Source organism: Ranitomeya imitator, chromosome 10 (genome assembly GCF_032444005.1).
Source record: "Ranitomeya imitator isolate aRanImi1 chromosome 10, aRanImi1.pri, whole genome shotgun sequence".
In the NCBI taxonomy this organism is placed as follows: domain Eukaryota; kingdom Metazoa; phylum Chordata; class Amphibia; order Anura; family Dendrobatidae; genus Ranitomeya; species Ranitomeya imitator.
Window position 1 is genome coordinate 9,379,230 of NC_091291.1, and position 22,885 is coordinate 9,402,114.

The window sequence follows — 22,885 nt, forward strand, 5'->3', positions numbered from 1 at the left end:
ACACCAGCTCTACACACAACACCCTACAGGGTGGGCTCAGATACACCAGCTCTACACACAGCACCCTACAGGGAGGGCTCAGATACACCAGCTCAGCACACAACACCCTACAGGGTGGGCTCAGATACACCAGCTCAGCACACAACACCCTACAGGGTGGGCTCAGATACACCAGCTCTACACACAGCACCCTACAGGGTGGGCTCAGATACACCAGCTCAGCACACAGCACCCTACAGGGAGGGCTCAGATACACCAGCTCTACACACAGCACCCTACAGGGTGGGCTCAGATACACCAGCTCAGCACACAGCACCCTACAGGGTGGGCTCAGATACACCAGCTCTACACACAGCACCCTACAGGGTGGGCTCAGATACACCAGCTCTACACACAGCACCCTACAGGGTGGGCTCGGATACACCAGCTCTACACACAACACCCTACAGGGTGGGCTCAGATACAGCAGCTCTACACACAGCACCCTACAGGGTGGGCTCAGATACACCAGCTCAGCACACAGCACCCTACAGGGTGGGCTCAGATACACCAGCTCAGCACACAGCACCCTACAGGGAGGGCTCAGATACACCAGCTCAGCACACAACACCCTACAGGGAGGGCTCAGATACACCAGCTCAGCACACAGCACCCTACAGGGAGGGCTCAGATACACCAGCTCAGCACACAGCACCCTACAGGGTGGGCTCAGATACACCAGCTCAGCACACAGCACCCTACAGGGTGGGCTCAGATACACCAGCTCAGCACACAGCACCCTACAGGGTGGGCTCAGATACACCAGCTCAGCACACAGCACCCTACAGGGTGGGCTCAGATACACCAGCTCAGCACACAACACCCTACAGGGAGGGCTCAGATACACCAGCTCAGCACACAGCACCCTACAGGGTGGGCTCGGATACACCAGCTCAGCACACAGCACCCTACAGGGTGGGCTCGGATACACCAGCTCAGCACACAGCACCCTACAGGGTGGGCTCAGATACACCAGCTCAGCACACAGCACCCTACAGGGTGGGCTCAGATACACCAGCTCAGCACACAGCACCCTACAGGGTGGGCTCAGATACACCAGCTCAGCACACAGCACCCTACAGGGTGGGCTCAGATACACCAGCTCAGCACACAGGACCCTACAGGGTGGGCTCAGATACACCAGCTCAGCACACAGCACCCTACAGGGTGGGCTCAGATACACCAGCTCTACACACAGCACCCTACAGGGTGGGCTCGGATACACCAGCTCAGCACACAGCACCCTACAGGGTGGGCTCAGATACACCAGCTCTACACACAGCACCCTACAGGGTGGGCTCAGATACACCAGCTCAGCACACAACACCCTACAGGGAGGGCTCAGATACACCAGCTCAGCACACAACACCCTACAGGGAGGGCTCAGATACACCAGCTCAGCACACAACACCCTACAGGGAGGGCTCAGATACACCAGCTCAGCACACAGCACCCTACAGGGTGGGCTCAGATACACCAGCTCAGCACACAGCACCCTACAGGGTGGGCTCAGATACACCAGCTCAGCACACAGCACCCTACAGGGTGGGCTCAGATACAGCAGCTCAGCACACAGCACCCTACGGGGTGGGCTCGGATACACCAGCTCAGCACACAACACCCTACAGGGTGGGCTCAGATACACCAGCTCTACACACAGCACCCTACAGGGTGGGCTCAGATACACCAGCTCTACACACAGCACCCTACAGGGTGGGCTCAGATACACCAGCTCAGCACACAACACCCTACAGGGTGGGCTCAGATACACCAGCTCAGCACACAGCACCCTACAGGGTGGGCTCAGATACACCAGCTCTACACACAGCACCCTACAGGGTGGGCTCAGATACAGCAGCTCAGCACACAGCACCCTACGGGGTGGGCTCGGATACACCAGCTCAGCACACAACACCCTACAGGGTGGGCTCAGATACACCAGCTCTACACACAGCACCCTACAGGGTGGGCTCAGATCCACCAGCTCAGCACACAGCACCCTACGGGGTGGGCTCGGATACACCAGCTCAGCACACAACACCCTACGGGGTGGGCTCAGATACACCAGCTCAGCACACAGCACCCTACAGGGTGGGCTCGGATACACCAGCTCAGCACACAGGACCCTACAGGGTGGGCTCAGATACACCAGCTCTACACACAGCACCCTACAGGGTGGGCTCAGATACACCAGCTCAGCACACAACACCCTACAGGGTGGGCTCAGATACACCAGCTCAGCACACAGCACCCTACAGGGTGGGCTCAGATACACCAGCTCTACACACAGCACCCTACAGGGTGGGCTCAGATACACCAGCTCAGCACACAGCACCCTACAGGGTGGGCTCAGATACACCAGCTCAGCACACAGCACCCTACAGGGTGGGCTCAGATACACCAGCTCTACACACAGCACCCTACAGGGTGGGCTCAGATACACCAGCTCAGCACACAGGACCCTACAGGGTGGGCTCAGATACACCAGCTCAGCACACAGCACCCTACAGGGTGGGCTCAGATACACCAGCTCTACACACAGCACCCTACAGGGTGGGCTCAGATACACCAGCTCAGCACACAGCACCCTACAGGGTGGGCTCAGATACACCAGCTCAGCACACAGCACCCTACAGGGTGGGCTCAGATACACCAGCTCAGCACACAGGACCCTACAGGGTGGGCTCAGATACACCAGCTCAGCACACAGCACCCTACAGGGTGGGCTCAGATACACCAGCTCAGCACACAGCACCCTACAGGGTGGGCTCGGATACACCAGCTCAGCACACAGCACCCTACAGGGTGGGCTCGGATACACCAGCTCAGCACACAGCACTCTACAGGGTGGGCTCGGATACACCAGCTCTACACACAGCACCCTACAGGGTGGGCTCAGATACACCAGCTCAGCACACAGCACCCTACAGGGTGGGCTCAGATACACCAGCTCAGCACACAGCACCCTACAGGGTGGGCTCAGATACACCAGCTCAGCACACAGCACCCTACAGGGTGGGCTCAGATACACCAGCTCAGCACACAGCACCCTACAGGGTGGGCTCAGATACAGCAGCTCAGCACACAGCACCCTACGGGGTGGGCTCGGATACACCAGCTCAGCACACAACACCCTACAGGGTGGGCTCAGATACACCAGCTCTACACACAGCACCCTACAGGGTGGGCTCAGATACACCAGCTCTACACACAGCACCCTACAGGGTGGGCTCAGATACACCAGCTCAGCACACAGCACCCTACAGGGTGGGCTCAGATACACCAGCTCAGCACACAGCACCCTACAGGGTGGGCTCAGATACACCAGCTCTGCACACAGCACCCTACAGGGTGGGCTCAGATACACCAGCTCAGCACACAGCACCCTACGGGGTGGGCTCGGATACACCAGCTCAGCACACAGCACCCTACGGGGTGGGCTCGGATACACCAGCTCAGCACACAACACCCTACGGGGTGGGCTCAGATACACCAGCTCAGCACACAGCACCCTACAGGGTGGGCTCGGATACACCAGCTCAGCACACAGGACCCTACAGGGTGGGCTCAGATACACCAGCTCTACACACAGCACCCTACAGGGTGGGCTCAGATACACCAGCTCAGCACACAACACCCTACAGGGTGGGCTCAGATACACCAGCTCAGCACACAGCACCCTACAGGGTGGGCTCAGATACACCAGCTCAGCACACAGGACCCTACAGGGTGGGCTCAGATACACCAGCTCAGCACCCTACAGGGTGGGCTCAGATACACCAGCTCTACACACAGCACCCTACAGGGTGGGCTCAGATACACCAGCTCAGCACACAGCACCCTACAGGGTGGGCTCAGATACACCAGCTCAGCACACAGGACCCTACAGGGTGGGCTCAGATACACCAGCTCAGCACACAGCACCCTACAGGGTGGGCTCAGATACACCAGCTCAGCACACAGGACCCTACAGGGTGGGCTCAGATACACCAGCTCAGCACCCTACAGGGTGGGCTCAGATACACCAGCTCTACACACAGCACCCTACAGGGTGGGCTCAGATACACCAGCTCAGCACACAGCACCCTACAGGGTGGGCTCAGATACACCAGCTCAGCACACAGCACCCTACAGGGTGGGCTCAGATACACCAGCTCAGCACACAGGACCCTACAGGGTGGGCTCAGATACACCAGCTCAGCACACAGCACCCTACAGGGTGGGCTCAGATACACCAGCTCAGCACACAGCACCCTACAGGGTGGGCTCGGATACACCAGCTCAGCACACAGCACCCTACAGGGTGGGCTCGGATACACCAGCTCAGCACACAGCACTCTACAGGGTGGGCTCGGATACACCAGCTCTACACACAGCACCCTACAGGGTGGGCTCAGATACACCAGCTCAGCACACAGCACCCTACAGGGTGGGCTCAGATACACCAGCTCAGCACACAGCACCCTACAGGGTGGGCTCAGATACACCAGCTCAGCACACAACACCCTACAGGGTGGGCTCAGATACACCAGCTCAGCACACAGCACCCTACAGGGTGGGCTCAGATACAGCAGCTCAGCACACAGCACCCTACGGGGTGGGCTCGGATACACCAGCTCAGCACACAACACCCTACAGGGTGGGCTCAGATACACCAGCTCTACACACAGCACCCTACAGGGTGGGCTCAGATACACCAGCTCAGCACACAGCACCCTACAGGGTGGGCTCAGATACACCAGCTCAGCACACAGCACCCTACAGGGTGGGCTCAGATCCACCAGCTCTGCACACAGCACCCTACAGGGTGGGCTCAGATACACCAGCTCAGCACACAGGACCCTACAGGGTGGGCTCAGATACACCAGCTCAGCACACAGCACCCTACAGGGTGGGCTCGGATACACCAGCTCAGCACACAGCACCCTACAGGGTGGGCTCGGATACACCAGCTCAGCACACAGCACTCTACAGGGTGGGCTCGGATACACCAGCTCAGCACACAGCACCCTACAGGGTGGGCTCAGATACAGCAGCTCAGCACACAGCACCCTACAGGGTGGGCTCGGATACACCAGCTCAGCACACAGGACCCTACAGGGTGGGCTCGGATACACCAGCTCAGCACACAGGACCCTACAGGGTGGGCTCGGATACACCAGCTCAGCACACAGCACCCTACAGGGAGGGCTCGGATACACCAGCTCAGCACACAGCACCCTACAGGGTGGGCTCAGATACACCAGCTCAGCACCCTACAGGGTGGGCTCGGATACACCAGCTCAGCACACAGCACCCTACAGGGTGGGCTCAGATACACCAGCTCTACACACAGCACCCTACAGGGAGGGCTCAGATACACCAGCTCTACACACAGCACCCTACAGGGAGGGCTCAGATACACCAGCTCTACACACAACACCCTACAGGGAGGGCTCGGATACACCAGCTCAGCACACAGCACCCTACAGGGTGGGCTCAGATACACCAGCTCAGCACACAGCACCCTACAGGGTGGGCTCAGATACACCAGCTCTACACACAGCACCCTACAGGGAGGGCTCAGATACACCAGCTCAGCACACAGCACCCTACAGGGTGGGCTCGGATACACCAGCTCAGCACACAGCACCCTACAGGGTGGACTCATATACACCAGCTCTACACACAGCACCCTACAGGGAGGGCTCAGATACACCAGCTCAGCACCCTACAGGGAGGGCTCGGATACACCAGCTCAGCACACAGCACCCTACAGGGTGGGCTGAGATACACCAGCTCTACACACAGCACCCTACAGGGAGGGCTCAGATACACCAGCTCAGCACACAGCACCCTACAGGGTGGGCTCAGATACACGGGCTCAGCACACAGCACCCTACAGGGTGGGCTCAGATACACCAGCTCAGCACACAGCACCCTACAGGGTGGGCTCGGATACACCAGCTCAGCACACAGCACCCTACAGGGAGGGCTCAGATACACCAGCTCAGCACACAGCACCCTACAGGGTGGGCTCAGATACACCAGCTCAGCACACAGCACCCTACAGGGTGGGCTCAGATACAGCAGCTCAGCACACAGCACCCTACAGGGAGGGCTCAGATACACCAGCTCAGCACACAGCACCCTACAGGGTGGGCTCGGATACACCAGCTCTACACACAGCACCCTACAGGGAGGGCACAGATACACCAGCTCAGCACACAGCACCCTACAGGGAGGGCTCGGATACACCAGCTCAGCACACAGCACCCTACAGGGTGGGCTGAGATACACCAGCTCTACACACAGCACCCTACAGGGTGGGCTCAGATACACCAGCTCAGCACACAGCACCCTACAGGGTGGGCTCAGATACACGGGCTCAGCACACAGCACCCTACAGGGTGGGCTCAGATACACCAGCTCAGCACACAGCACCCTACAGGGTGGGCTCGGATACACCAGCTCAGCACACAGCACCCTACAGGGAGGGCTCAGATACACCAGCTCAGCACACAGCACCCTACAGGGTGGGCTCAGATACACAAGCTCAGCACACAGCACCCTACAGGGTGGGCTCAGATACACCAGCTCAGCACACAGCACCCTACAGGGTGGGCTCAGATACACCAGCTCTACACACAGCACCCTACAGGGTGGGCTCAGATACACCAGCTCAGCACACAGCACCCTACAGGGAGGGCTCAGATACACCAGCTCTACACACAACACCCTACAGGGTGGGCTCAGATACACGGGCTCAGCACACAGCACCCTACAGGGTGGGCTCAGATACACCAGCTCTACACACAGCACCCTACAGGGTGGGCTCAGATACACCAGCTCAGCACACAGCACCCTACAGGGAGGGCTCAGATACACCAGCTCTACACACAACACCCTACAGGGTGGGCTCAGATACACCAGCTCTACACACAGCACCCTACAGGGAGGGCTCAGATACACCAGCTCAGCACACAGCACCCTACAGGGTGGGCTCAGATACACCAGCTCTACACACAGCACCCTACAGGGTGGGCTCAGATACACCAGCTCTACACACAGCACCCTACAGGGTGGGCTCAGATACACCAGCTCAGCACACAGCACCCTACAGGGTGGGCTCAGATACACCAGCTCAGCACACAGCACCCTACAGGGTGGGCTCAGATACACCAGCTCTACACACAGCACCCTACAGGGAGGACTCGGATACACCAGCTCAGCACACAGCACCCTACAGGGTGGGCTGAGATACACCAGCTCTACACACAGCACCCTACAGGGTGGGCTCAGATACACCAGCTCAGCACACAGCACCCTACAGGGAGGGCTCAGATACACCAGCTCAGCACACAGCACCCTACAGGGTGGGCTCAGATACACGGGCTCAGCACACAGCACCCTACAGGGTGGGCTCAGATACACCAGCTCAGCACACAGCACCCTACAGGGTGGGCTCGGATACACCAGCTCAGCACACAGCACCCTACAGGGAGGGCTCAGATACACCAGCTCAGCACACAGCACCCTACAGGGTGGGCTCAGATACACAAGCTCAGCACACAGCACCCTACAGGGTGGGCTCAGATACACCAGCTCAGCACACAGCACCCTACAGGGTGGGCTCAGATACACCAGCTCTACACACAGCACCCTACAGGGTGGGCTCAGATACACCAGCTCTACACACAGCACCCTACAGGGTGGGCTCAGATACACCAGCTCAGCACCCAACACCCTACAGGGAGGGCTCAGATACACCAGCTCTACACACAACACCCTACAGGGTGGGCTCAGATACACGGGCTCAGCACACAGCACCCTACAGGGTGGGCTCAGATACACCAGCTCAGCACACAGCACCCTACAGGGTGGGCTCAGATACACGGGCTCAGCACACAGCACCCTACAGGGTGGGCTCAGATACACGGGCTCAGCACTGTACCCCACAGGAGAGGATTAGATGCAGTGGATACATTCTAACACAGATTGTGCCGGGGGTCTGCACAGTATGAGGGTCCGCTCCTCCATCTGACCGGTGGGCGCAGATCTCTACAGACATTTTCTGCAGCCGCAGAGAATTAACCCCTTCTTGCCGGCCTGAATCCAACGTCCCAGAAATTCATCCCCCAAAACCTTCATCCTGAATAAAGCCGGAGCCGCACACCCCGGGATAATAACCGTGCAGTGTGCACAGCGGACTCACCTGGGAGGAGAGGAGCAGAGGTGGCAGCAGCGGTGGCCGAGGAGCAGACTGAGGAGGCAGCGGCGCCCGGTGCAGGTGTGAACAAGCCCCGCAGCCGCCCCTCCCTGCCGGCGCCCCGCCCCCCGCATTAACCCCCGCACCGCCGGCCGCATCCCTGTCCTAGCCTCCAAACCTTCTCACAGCTGAGGGTTTGTCACAATTGTATCCAGTCCCAAGACTCCTCTCTCTGCCCGGACTGATACATTGTAACAAGCTGCCCAGATCATAGACTCCATACAATTGTAGCAAACCCTCAGCTGTGATAAGTCCGATCACACTGAGCTTTTCGGCCGTTTTCCATGCGCTTTTGGTGCGTTTGAAGTGATTGACATGTTGTGACTTAGGGTATGTTCACACGTTCAGGATTTCCATCCTTTTTTTTTCAGGACAGTTTTTTTTTAAAAAACTGCAGCTCTTGGCAGAAAACGCAGGTCCTTTTTTTGTCCTTTTTTGATGCGTTTTTGATGCGTTTTTTGATGCGTTTTTTGATGCGTTTTTTTATCCTTTTTTTACTGTGTGTTTCCTAGGAAGCTTTTTAGGGCTAAAATGGCTGAAAATACCTAACCCTACCCCTAACCCTACCCCTAACCCTACCCCTAACCCTAACCCTACCCCTACCCCTAACCCTACCCCTAACCCTAACCCTACCCCTAACCCTACCCCTAACCCTACCCCTAACCCTAACCCTACCCCTAACCCTACCCCTAACCCTACCCCTAACCCTAACCCTACCCCTAACCCTACCCCTAACCCTATTCTAACCTTAGTGAAAAAAAAAAAAAAAATTCTTAATTTTTTTTATTGTCCCTACCAATGGGGGTGACAAAGTGGGGGGGTGTCATTTACTATTTTTTTATTTTGATCACTGAGATAGGTTATATCTCAGTGATCAAAATGCACTTTGGAACGAATCTGCCGGCCGGCAGATTCGGCGGGCGCACTGCGCATGCGCCCGCCATTTTGCAAGATGGCGGAGCCCAGGGAGAAGACGGCCGGACGGACACCGGGACGCCGGGTAAGTATAAGGGGGGGAGATTAGGGCACGGGGGGGGCATCGGAGCACTGGGGGGGGCATCGGAGCACGGGGGTGGGGCATCGGAGCACGGGGGGGCGGGATCGGAGCACGGGGGGGCAGCCACACTCCGCCCACGCACTTCCGCCCGCTCCCCCGCACTTCCTGCTGCAGCGGTTCTGCACATCAAATCGCAGTAAAACCCGCAGATATATTTTTGATCTGCGTGTTTTACTGCGATTTTGACCTCACAATGGAGGTCTATGGGTGCAGAACCGCTGCGGCTCCGGAAAAAGAATTGACATGCTCCTTCTTTTTTCCGGGAGCTATTCAGCGCGGCTTTTTTTTTACAATTTCCGGACCATGTGCACAGTGTGTCCTGTTTTCCATAGGGTACAGTGTACTGTACCCTGCATGGAAAACAGCTGCGGAACCGCAGCCGCAAAACCGCCGCGGTTCCGCGGTAAAAAACGCACTGTGTGAACATGGCCTTACAATAGTTTTTTTTCCCCCAAAATATTAAATATTAAAAAAAAAACACAAATTGCATCAAACCGTGTGTTTTTAGCAATAGCATAAAAATATAAAAACGCACCGTGTGAACACTTACTTAAAGTCAGGGTTTTTTTTACGCTGCGCATTTTTTTGTAAAAACCCGAGAGGCCTATTTTAGCCAATGGGGGCAGAAAATGGGCAACGTGAAAAGCTCGTCGCTAAACGGATCCGCTGCACGGCGTTAATTGCGACAATTTTGCCATGTAACGGGGTCCGCTGGCGTTAACCCATTAACGCAATGTGAACCTAGCCTGAGGACCCGTCTGCGTTCACACTCGTGTCGGCGGGAACTTTCTTCCGTCACTTTAGGACCTGAAGGTTTTGGAAAAATTGCAGAAAAACAAACCGGACCCCCTCGTGCGCTATTAGGGGGTAAATAGTGAATCTTCGGGTTTTGCTGTGTCCAGTAGGTGGCGCGAGAGGCCCCATATGGAGGGTCCGGAGAAGGATGGGGGGGTTCACTGGCGCCCAAAGCCCCTTTAGCCTATATACCAGACTTGCAATATTTGGGGGCCCTGCTGGAGCTTTTGCATTGGGGTCCACGAGCTTCAGACGTATGACTGTGGCGGTGCGTTGGCGGTGGTGATGGTGCGGCACGGATTGGGGGGGCACTATCCGGAGGGCACCATACCTCACCGTCATACACACCCACACCTGGCACTGCTGTACGTACACGGTGTGCTCGCGGCACACCCACGCCGCGCCGTCCGGACATGCCCACGATAATGAGCCGCAGCGGGATTCAGAAATGGGGAGCTTCAGGGTTTATGACCCCGATATCACCGACCACACAGGGTCCATAGCACAAGTTCTGGGGGGCAGTCATGGAGGAAGGTGGAAGAAGCCCCCAATTATCAGTGCAGGCTGTAACAATAGGACACAGGGAGACCCACAGTACAGACATTTCCATCCAGTGACTGATAGCAGCTCCCACTGCTTCTCCTCCTGTTTCTTTCTCCTCCTCCTGTTTGTTTGTCCTCTGTTTGTTTCTCCTCCTCCTGTTTGTTTGTCCTCTTTGATGGTCTGAGAGTCATTGTACGCAGCCCCCAGAAGGAGTGATGGGAGCTTCTCCACTATTGTTGTAAGGGATCATTAGATTATATGGAGGGAAAATCCCAAACAATGACCCCCCAACCCCCCCCCCCCCAGGGGAACCCCCTGATGGATCCGCAGATTATCATCTGATGGGAAAGTAAACGCTGGTGACAGACGTCCATGTAGTATCCGAATCACCGTCCACATCAGCACCCACAAAATAAACTGTGGATGACACACTTATGGGGATCTGTGGATGATGCACTGTTATGGGGGATCTGTGGATGACGCACTGTTATGGGGGATCTGTGGATGACACACTGTTATGGGGGATCTGTGGATGATGCACTGTTATGGGGGATCTGTGGATGATGCACTGTCATGGGGGATCTGTGGATGATGCACTGTTATGGGGGATCTGTGGATGATGCACTGTTATGGGGGATCTGTGGATGACGCACTGTTATGGGGGATCTGTGGATGACGCACTGTTATGGGGGATCTGTGGATGACGCACTGTTATGGGGGATCTGTGGATGACGCACTTATGGGGATCTGTGGATGACGCACTGTTATGGGGGATCTGTGAATGACACATTGTTATGGGGGATCTGTGGATGGCACACTGTTATGGGGGATCTGTGGATGATGCACTGTTATGGGGGATCTGTGGGTGATGCACTGTTATGGGGGATCTGTGGGTGATGCACTGTTATGGAGGATCTGTGGATGACACATTGTTATGGGGGATCTGTGGGTGACGCACTGTTATGGGGGATCTGTTGATGACGCACTGTTATGGGGGGATCTGTGGATAACGCACTGTTATGAGGGATCTGTTGATGACGCACTTATGGGAATCTGTGGATGACGCACTGTTATGGGGGATCTGTGGATGATGCATTGTTATGGGGGATCTGTGGATGACGCACTGTTATGGGGATCTGTGGGTGACGCATTGTTATGGGGGATCTGTGGATGACACACTTATAGGAATCTGTGGATGACGCACTGTTATGGGGGATCTGTGGATGATGCATTGTTATGGGGGATCTGTGGATGACGCACTGTTATGGGGATCTGTGGGTGACGCATTGTTATGGGGGATCTGTGGGTGACGCACTGTTATGGGGGATCTGTGGATGACGCACTGTTATGGGGATCTGTGTATGACGCACTGTTATGGGGATCTGTGTATGACGCACTGTTATGGGGATCTGTGGATGACGCACTGTTATGGGGGATCTGTGGGGGACGCACTGTTATGGGGGATCTGTGGGTGACGCAATGTTATGGGGGATCTGTGGAGGATGCACTGTTATGGAGGATCTGTGGATGACGCACTGTTATGGGGATCTGTGGATGACGCACTGTTATGGGGGATCTGTGGAGGACGCACTGTTATGGGGGATCTGTGGAGGATGCACTGTTTTGGGGGATCTGTGGATGACGCACTGTTATTGGGGATCTGTGGATGACGCACTGTTATGGGGGATCTGTGGATGATGCACTGTTATGGGGGATCTGTGGATGACGCACTGTTATGGGGGATCTGTGGATGATGCACTGTTATGGGGGATCTGTGGATGATGCACTGTTATGGGGGATCTGTGGATGACGCACTGTTATGGGGGATCTGTGGATGACGCACTGTTATGGGGGATCTGTGGATGACGCACTTATGGGGATCTGTGGATGACGCACTGTTATGGGGGATCTGTGGATGACACATTGTTATGGGGGATCTGTGGATGGCACACTGTTATGGGGGATCTGTGGATGATGCACTGTTATGGGGGATCTGTGGGTGACGCACTGTTATGGGGGATCTGTGGATGATGCACTGTTATGGGGGATCTGTGGGTGACGCACTGTTATGGGGGATCTGTGGATGACACACTGTTATGGGGGATCTGTGGGTGATGCACTGTTATGGGGGATCTGTTGATGACGCACTGTTATGGGGTATCTGTGGATAACGCACTGTTATGAGGGATCTGTTGATGACGCACTTATGGGAATCTGTGGATGACGCACTGTTATGGGGGATCTGTGGATGATGCATTGTTATGGGGGATCTGTGGATGACGCACTGTTATGGGGATCTGTGGGTGACGCATTGTTATGGGGGATCTGTGGGTGACGCACTGTTATGGGGGATCTGTGGATGACGCACTGTTATGGGGATCTGTGTATGACGCACTGTTATGGGGATCTGTGGATGACGCACTGTTATGGGGGATCTGTGGGGGACGCACTATTATGGGGGATCTGTGGGTGACGCAATGTTATGGGGGATCTGTGGAGGACGCACTTATGGAGGATCTGTGGATGACGCACTGTTATGGGGATCTGTGGATGACGCACTGTTATGGGGATCTGTGGATGACGCACTGTTATGGGGGATCTGTGGAGGACGCACTGTTATGGGGGATCTGTGGAGGATGCACTGTTTTGGGGGATCTGTGGAGGACGCACTGTTATGGGGGATCTGTGGATGACGCACTGTTATTGGGGATCTGTGGAGGACGCACTGTTATGGGGGATCTGCGGATGATGCACTGTTATGGGGGATCTGTGGGGGACGCACTGTTATGCGGCATCTGTGGATGACACGCTGTTATGGGGGATCTGTGGATGACGCACTGTTATGGGGATCTGTGAATGACGCACTGTTATGGGGATCTGTGGATGACGCACTGTTATGGGGATCTGTGGATGACGCACTGTTATGGGGGATCTGTGGATGATGCACTGTTATGGGGGATCTGTGGGGGACGCACTGTTATGGGGGATCTGTGGATGATGCACTGTTATGGGGGATCTGTGGATGACACACTGTTATGGGGGGGCTGTGGATGACGCACTGTTATGGGGGATCTGTGGATGACGCACTGTTGTGGAGACCTGCAGGCTGTATATGGAACACTTTGGATCTCCGGCAGTATATGAGGGGGTCTTGGTGCTGTGCGGGTGGCGGACCCTCTTCTCTCTCTATCGGTGCGCTCAGTGTCAGTCTGCTGCTGCTAAGTTTCCTTCCTGCTGTGTCTGATATCTTCTGGATTGCTCAGGTTACCTTTTATTTATGGACTATTTGATTTTCTTATTTTGCTTCCCACTGATTTCAGCTCTGTATCCACCCAGATCTGGTCGTCTCCTGTTCCCGGAGCCCGGGGTGACGTGTGTGATAACTGGAAGAGTCAGTTGTGGTATCCTTAGTGCAGCGATGGCGGAGCAGTCACCTCAGGAGCAATCTGTTACGTTATTTGTTCTACATGGAATTTAAAGTGAAGTTTAATGGCCCATTATTCACCCACCCTAATTGTCTAAGGAAAGGGCACAGATAGAGTACAGTAAAGAATCAATAGTGTCACTGCTAGTACAGTAAAGAATCAATAGTGTCACTGCTCGTACAGTAAAGAATCAATAGTGTCACTGCTCGTACAGTAAAGAATCAATAGTGTCACTGCTCGTACAGTAAAGAATCCATAGAGTCACTGCTCGTACAGTAAAGAATCGATAGTGTCACTGCTCGTACAATAAAGAATCCATAGAGTCACTGCTCGTACAGTAAAGAATCCATAGAGTCACTGCTCATACAGTAAAGAATCCAGAGTGTCACTGCTCGTACAGTAAAGAATCCAAAGACTCACTGCTCATACAGTAAAGAATCCATAGTGTCACTGCTCGGACAGTAAAGAATCCATGGATTCATTGCTCATACAGTAAAGAATCTATAGTGTCACTGCTCGTTCAGTAAATAATCCATAATGTCACTGATTGTACAGTCTAATGAATCCATAGTGTCACTGCTCATGCAGTAAAGTATCTGCAGTGTCATCACTGCTCTTATAGTAAAGAATCCGTAATGTCACTGCTCTTACAGTAAAGAATCCATAGTCTCACTGTTCATATAAAGAACCCGTAATGTTACTGCTCGTACAGTAAAGAATCCAAAGTGTCACTGATTGTACAGTAAACAATCCATAGTGCTACTGCTCATGCAGTAAAGTATCCATAGCGTCACTCCTCTTATAGTAAAAAATCCGTAATGTCACTCCTCATACAGTAGAGAATCCATAGTCTCACTGCTCATACACTAAAGAATCCATAGTCTCACTGCTCATACAGTAAAGAATCCATAGAGTCACTGCTCGTAGAGTAAATAATCCAAAGACTCACTGCTTGTACAGTAAAGAATCCAGTCTCACTGATCTTACAGTAAAGAATCCATAGTCTCACTGATCTTACAGTAAAGAATCCATAGTGTTGCTGCTCGTACAGTAAAGAATCCATAGAGTCACTGCTCGTACAGTAAAGAATCCAAAAACTCACTGCTCTTACAGTAAAGAATCCATAGTGTCACTGCTCGTACAGTAAAGAATCCATAGCCTCACTGATCTTACAGTAAAGAATCCATAGAGTCACTGCTCATACAGTAAAGAATCCATAGTGTCACTGATTGTACAGTCTAATGAATCCATATTGTCACTGCTCATGCAGTAAAGTATCCGTAGTGTCACTGCTCTTATAGTAAAGAATCCATAATGTCACTGCTCTTAAAGTAAAGAATCCATAGTCTCACTGTTCATATAGGTAAGAACCTGTAATGTTACTGCTCGTACAGTAAAGAATCCAAAGTGTCACTGATTGTACAGTAAAGAATCATAGTGCCACTGCTCATGCAGTAAAGTATCCTTAGTGTCACTCCTCTTATAGTAAAAAATCCGTAATGTCACTGCTCTTGCAGTAAACAATCTATAGTATCACTGCTCATATAGTAAAGAACCCGTATTCTCACTGTTCATATAGTAAAGAATCCGTAATGTCACTGCTTGTACAGTAAAGAATCTGTAGTCTCACTCCTCGTACAGTAAATAATTCATAGTTTCACTCCTCGTACAGTAAAGAATTCATAGTTTCACTCCTCGTACAGTAAAGAATCCATACTCTCACTGCTCGTACAGTAAAGAATCCATAGTCTCACTGCTCGTACAGTAAAGAATCCATAGTCTCACTGCTCGTACAGTAAAGAATCCATAGTCTCACTGTTCATACAGTAAAGAATCCGTAGTCTCACTCCTCGTACAGTAAAGAATCCATAGTCTCACTGCTCATACAGTAAAGAATCCGTAGTCTCACTGTTCATACAGTAAAGAATCCGTAGTCTCACTCCTCGTACAGTAAAGAATCCATAGTCTCACTGCTCATACAGTAAAGAATCCATAGTCTCACTGTTCATACAGTAAAGAATCCGTAGTCTCACTCCTCATACAGTAAAGAATCCGTAGTCTCACTGCTCGTACAGTAAAGAATCTGTAGTCTCACTCCTCATACAGTAAAGAATCCGTAGTGTCACTGTTTATATAGTAAAGAATCCGTAGTGTCACTGCTCGTACAGTAAAGAATCCATAGTCTCACTGCTCTTATAGTAATTTTCCTTTGGAATCAGAGACCCAGCCACCATCTGATGCTTTAGGCCACGTTCCCGTGTTCAGTATTTTTCATCAGTATTTGTAATCCAAAACCAGGAGGGGAACAATCAGCGAATAAGAATAATAGAAACTCGTCACCACTTCTGTGTTTATCACCCGCTCCGGGTTTGTGTTACAAATACTGACGTACAACACTGACCCAATCCTGAACGTGTGAACGGGGCCTTATGAGTGGGGGGAACATCTGCAGCAGAAAAACGCACGTGAAATAACAAGAATGCTGCAAAAAGGCGCATATGTTACACGGCGCTTCCTGCCAAGAGATGCAGAAACTTCCGCAGCAAATACGTCACGTGTGCACAGACCCTAAAGGTGAAATTCTGCAGTCTGAATTTAATTTATTGATATTATTAATAAACCTCATAAAATAATTAGATGAGCAAATCAGCAAAACAGATTCTGTCCAGCAGGTGGTGGTAGAGACATATGAAGATTGACAATTGCATAAAAAAAAAAAAAAAAAAAAAAAAAAGGTTTTTGGAATGCAGCTCTGGATGTGACTAGAATTTAAAAAAAAAAAAGTTTCTGAAAAGTCTCTGTCCACAGGATTAAGTCTAGAAAACTCTGCCAAGTATTTATGCCTTTTTTTTAAACTAACAAATAGCTGAGGTGAGAGGCGTCCCCACCTTCAGGACTTGTTCTAGATAATGTTACAATGTTTCTAGGTCATTTTTTTGTTTATGTAAACAATGTATCTGTTTTTGAAATGTTCTCTGTGATGTTGCCCTCTTGTGGCCACGAGCTGTAGGTGCAAGCATCAATCTTCTAAAATGACATATTGTATCCTTATTTAACTATTGGAAATATGTAACAATATTGTCTCCGAGAATGGGGGCTACCCCCTCTGTACCCCCAACTGTCATAGATCCTCATGGTTCTGCAGGACCACAAAGGTCAATATGATGTTCTGTAGGACCAGGGAAGAAATAGAAGCCAAGGGCACGAGAAAAAAGTTTTATTTTTAAACTGTACATTTATTAGACGTTCAGGACATTCATAGTTATTAAGTGTTGACCCGTCGCAGTGTGAATTACAGAGTGGATATGAGCACAGTCTGGTATCACGGACCGACACGGAATAATCAGTATAAAACTTATACCCCACGCTCCAATCACATCCAAAGCTGCACTCACAATTCTGATGCCTGCTTGGAATCCATCTCTGTCCAGCTCGCGTTCTGGTTCATTTTCGAATTAGTCGGCAGTGTAAAACCAGGAGGTTCCAGCAGAGAGACATGAGGCTAAGAAGAAGAAGCCAGCGGTTTTTCAAATGCAGCTCTGGATGTGACTAGAGTCTAACAAGTTTTATACGTAGATTGTAAATTGCTGCATATAGAGGAGCATACATTATAACAAGGGCAGTATACATTGTATCAACATGAACTCAGGCCCGATGCAGTCACACATTGAACCAAAAGCATAAAGGGGTCCTCCAGAATTTATTTGATATCAGATTATGGAAGATCGGACTCTCTGCACCCCCCCGGCTGATCAAATGGGGTTAATTTCTGTAAAAACAAGCAAAGACACCAACAAAGAACAAAACAGTGCTCGTTAAAAAAATGACTGGGAGATTATGGCCAAACAGTCTGACATCCTCCGGACAGGTCATCAAGTCATCTTCCTGGAGAAACCCTTCAACTTCCTTTATACAAGTCATAATGAGGCACCACTATCTCCTTGACGTTCTTCCACCATTTCAGCCATATGAAGGACTATCTTCTGTATTCGTGTAAGGTTACTTCTGCTTCAGGATAACTCAACTAGAAGAATACATTTTTCTTTCCAAATCAATAAAGTGCTTCAATCGGTTGGCGCAGTGCTCATCCCATAGATTCTACCTGGGAAATTACGATTGCGCTGGAGATCCCAGGACTGTGGCAGGAACCTAGGTGTTGGAGCAGGACGGAGCAGGAGACATCGCTTGGTCAGAAGGCACCATGCTCACCTACAAAATATCCTCATTGCCTACGAGACCTCAACGAGAGATAGATCCAAGAAATCACGGCACACTTTTCTCCATTCAAGACCAGGACAACCCTTGTCTGCCCAAGTTCAAGTCCACCACAGGCTTCATATGGCTGACCAAGTTCAATACCATCCATGCATTATGCAGTCCAAGGCCACCCATGTCTTACCAAGTTCAGGATCACCCATGTCTCACCTAGTCCAAGACCACCTTTTTCTGACCATGCCCAAGATCGCCCATGTCTAACCAATACCGTCTATGTCAGACAAAGTTCAAGACCACAAATGTCAGACCAGACATGCCTGACCAAGTTCAAGACTACACATGTCTGACCAAGTACAAGTCCACCCATGGGTGACCTAGCTTAAGGCTACACATGGGTGACCAAGTACAAGACCATCTAGTCAAGGGCTACTCACGTCTTACCAAATTAATGATCACCCATGTTTCACCTAGTCCAAGACCACCCATGTATTACCTAGTCCAAGACTAACCATATGTGACCAAGTTCAAGGCCACTCATCTCTGACCTAATCCAAGACCACCCCTGTGTGACCAAGTTCAAGGCCACGCATGTCTGGCCTAGCCCAAGGCCACCCATGTCTGACCTAGCCTAAGGCCACCCATATCTGACCTAGTCCAAGCCCGCCTCTGACCTAGCCCAAGGTCACCCATATCTGACCTAGCCCAAGCCCGCCTCTGTCTGACCTAGCCCAAAGTCACCCATGTCTGACCAAGCACAAGACCACTCATGTCTGACCTAGCCCAAGGCCACCCATGTCTCACCTAGCACAAGGCCACCATGTCTGACCTAGCCCAAGGTCACCCATCTCTGACCTAGGACAAGGCCACCCATATCTGACCTAGCCCAAGGCTAACCATGTCTGACCTAGCCCAAGGCTCACCATGTCTGACCTAGCCAAAGACCACACATATCTGACCTAGCCCAAGACCACCAATGTCTGTCCGAGCCCAAGGCCACACATATCTGACCTAGCCCAAAGACACCCATGTCTGGCCTAGCCCAAGGCCACACATATCTGACCTAGTATAAGGCCACCAATTTCTGACCTAGCTCAATACCATCCATGTCTGACCTAGTCCAAGACCACCTGTTTATGACCTATCTCAAGATCACCCATGTCTAACCAAGACCACCTATGTCAGACCAAGTTCAAGACCATCCATATCTGGCCAAGCCCAAGTCAACCAATGTCCACTCTAAGATTATCCATCCAAAGACAGCCATTCTTGTTCTATTTCTTCTAGTTTAAGACATTTGTTGATGAAACATCTCTTTCCATGATAACCTGAAATAAACAGTGGCGATTGGATCTGAGATTATTCTTGGATCTGACCCAATGTTTAGGCAGAATAGACAGAGAATACAATTAAGGTCAAATTCAATAGATTCACAAAGAGCATAAAATACCAGTTTTTCGAGAAATTCCTAAGGTCAGTAATAGTTTTTCAAACCCTAAATCATCAATTTTTACCCATGTCTGACCTAGTCCAAGACCACCTACCAGACAACAGCCATTCTGTATATTTGCCTCATTGTTTCAGGCTTATTATATTGCCACCAAGGCAGTAGACATTGGATCTGAAATTGTGGCCGAGCAGAACACACAGCTGTTAGAATTAATGTGAAGTCCAATACATTCAACATAAATGTAACATATCAGTTTATCTAAACATTCTCAAAGTCAGCAATAGTTTTTTTTCCATACTTGTAGCTTTGATGACCACCCAAACCTTCATAGGAAAATAGTTTTCTAGAGAGGTGGTTCTGTTGAAAAAGAAGGTCAAAAAGGTTTGATGGAACATACCCATGAAATCAACTGGAAGCAACTAAATTGGCTACAAGAAGAGCCAGGTAGTCCCAGTCCACAGTGACACAACTGAGTAGACCACAGTCAACCACTTCACTTCATCGTCTTTCTCAACCAATATGTCCAATCAATTCACTCAACCATTGGCCAGTAGATAAGTCAAAGCCAATTATGACCCAACTCAAGCCACAGACTATCCATCAGACCATAAGGGTTTCTTGAGATCCAACCACCCAGTTCAGTCCAGTCCGGTCAAGTAGATAAGTCAAAGCCAATTATGACCCAACTCAAGTCACAGACTATCCATCAGACCATAAGGGTTCCTTGAGATCCAACCACCCAGCTCTGTCCAGTCCAGTAGATAAGTCAAAGCCAATTATGACCCAACTCAAGTCACAGACTATCCATCAGACCATAAGGGTTCCTTGAGATCCAACTACCCAGTTCTGTCCAATCCAGTAGATAAGTCAAAGCCAATTATGACCCAACTCAAGTCATAGACTATCCACCAGACCATAAGGGTTTCTTGAGATCCAACCACCCAGTTCAGTCCAGTCCAGTAGATAAGTCAAAGCCAATTATGACCCAACTCAAGTCACAGACTGTCCATCAAACCATAAGGGTTCCTTGAGATCCAACCACCCAGTTCTGTCCAGTCCAGTAGATAAGTCAAAGCCAATTATGACCCAACTCAAGTCACAGACTGTCCATCAGACCATAAGGGTTTCCTTGAGATCCAACCACCCAGTTCTGTCCAGTCCAGTAGATAAGTCAAAGCCAATTATGACCCAACTCAAGTCACAGACTATCCATCAGATCTAAAGGGTTTATTGAGATCCAACCACCCAGTTCATTCAACCATCACGAGTCGAGGCAGAAGATGCCACTGTCTGGATACAATCACATTCGTTTTGTAGCCTTCTCATCTACATCGAGGCAAAGTTCTCGAACAAAGTCCTTGAAGAAGGTCAACTACAGATGAGTAATATTGGAAAAAGTAATGAACCTTACTGAAAGTAACATTATATAAGTACTAAAGTGTCCTCAGCTCCATAGGTAACGTGTATAGGTGCTTTCCGATACACTGGATAATGATGGCGGTGGTGGCTCGACGGGTAATCAAACTCCTGAGTTCTGCGATTCTAATTTCGTAACATTGTAGCAGCGCATAGAGTTTTTACTCAATCTCATCATGGCATAACAGGGGTAATAGACATGGTGGGCTGGTGGTCATTGCCCCTACTAAAAGATCGTCAGAAGATGCAAAAAAAAAAAAAAAAAGATGGTCGTCCTGTACCAGAATGGTCTTGTCTCGCCAATCCATAGATCTTCATGAGTTTTCATTGCATCTCGAAGATTCCAGTGTCTCCTGATTTGGTCTAAAATTTTGGGAAGGAGATCAAAACAAAGTTAACGAAAATGCTTTCACCTTCAGATAATCTGGTCCTTCCGGGATTCTTAGTTGATGGGTCTTCATGTCTAAATGTGTTGGGCATCGCAACAAAAAGATATAAAGAACCCACCAGAACATTGGATCATGGACCCACTGGTTATTTCCAAAAATATTCAACATCTACAGACAACTTAAATGTTACATAAAATAAACCACCGCCTAGTTACTGACCTTCATGGCTCTGTAAATCCAGCTTTGGTACTGGTCCACTTTGGCATATACACCAGGCTTGTTTGGCAAAGCGCAGCCTATTCCCCAGCTGACAATCCCACACAGACGCCATCTTGAAGTGCGGGAGATGGTGTCCTCACACACGAAAGGGCCTCCGCTGTCTCCCTGCATAAGTATGTCCATGATAGGAACACAAGGGAAACAAATATACGATGTCTACTGAATCTCCAATTTTATGACATAGGTGAAAGGAGAGGGAGGAAGGGGATGAAGCTGCAGAATCTCCACTGTGAGAAAGGATGAAGATCTGACATCTGATTGGCTTAGGGCACGCAGCATAACTCTGACATCACACCAGGAAGAACGAGCTCATTTACATACAATATATACAGCATTGTATCCAAGGGAAACAGAAGTATAAGAGGGTCACCTACCTGACAGGCGTCAATCCCCCCGTCAGAGTATCCAGCGCAGAACATCTTCCCTGTGATCTGATTGTTGTAATACTCTGGCTGGTTGCAGACGGCATTACTTATTATCGGCACCGATGCTTCCTGCAGAATGTCCGACTGCTGACCTGAATAGAAAGAGGAATGATCTGTAAGCGAGAGATGAGAATAGTGTATATAGTATATACCGAGTGTGCACACATCACTCACCGTAATACTGCGTGTTACCCCATCCAGTCACTGTGCACACCTTGCCATCTACAATCTGCTGCCCCAAAGCAGGGAGGCAAGCCGGCTGTATGTATTCTAGAAAAGCACAGGATGGCATACTGTTATCCATAGCAAAATTACAGAGCTGCGCTCACTATTCTGCTGGTGCAGTCACTGTGTACATACATTACATTACTGATCCTGAGTTACATCCTGTATTATACCCCAGAGCTGCACTCACTATTCTGCTGGTGCAGTCACTGTGTACATACATTACATTACTGATCCTGAGTTACCTCCTGTATTATACCCCAGAGCTGCACTCACTATTCTGCTGGTGCAGTCACTGTGTACATACATTGCATTACTGATCCTGAGTTACATCCTGTATTATCCTCCAGAGCTGCAATCACAATTCTGCTGGTGCAGTCGC

General features: G+C 50.9%; 2 protein-coding genes across 5 annotated transcripts in view; both read right to left on the reverse strand.

Moving 5' to 3' along the window:
* The window catches only part of LOC138651766 (FXYD domain-containing ion transport regulator 3-like), a 28,289-nt gene extending 19,889 nt beyond the window's left edge, over window positions 1-8,400 (reverse strand). The window contains exon 1 of the mRNA XM_069742239.1: window positions 8,234-8,400. Within this exon, the coding sequence (XP_069598340.1) occupies window positions 8,234-8,385 (152 nt within the window). The 5' untranslated portion in view covers window positions 8,386-8,400. The remainder of the gene's footprint in view (window positions 1-8,233) is intronic.
* Window positions 8,401-17,309: 8,909 nt separating this feature from the next.
* The window catches only part of HPN (hepsin), a 53,517-nt gene continuing 47,941 nt past the window's right edge, over window positions 17,310-22,885 (reverse strand). For 3 of the 4 annotated variants that reach the window (XM_069742217.1, XM_069742216.1, XM_069742215.1), the window contains 4 exons: window positions 22,453-22,548; window positions 22,228-22,370; window positions 21,794-21,958; window positions 17,310-21,548 (listed from right to left, as the gene is read on the reverse strand). In XM_069742217.1, coding sequence (XP_069598318.1) covers window positions 21,510-21,548; window positions 21,794-21,958; window positions 22,228-22,370; window positions 22,453-22,548 — 443 coding nt within the window. In that variant the 3' untranslated portion in view covers window positions 17,310-21,509. The remainder of the gene's footprint in view (window positions 21,549-21,793; window positions 21,959-22,227; window positions 22,371-22,452; window positions 22,549-22,885) is intronic. The other variant, XM_069742218.1, reaches the window with a different exon arrangement.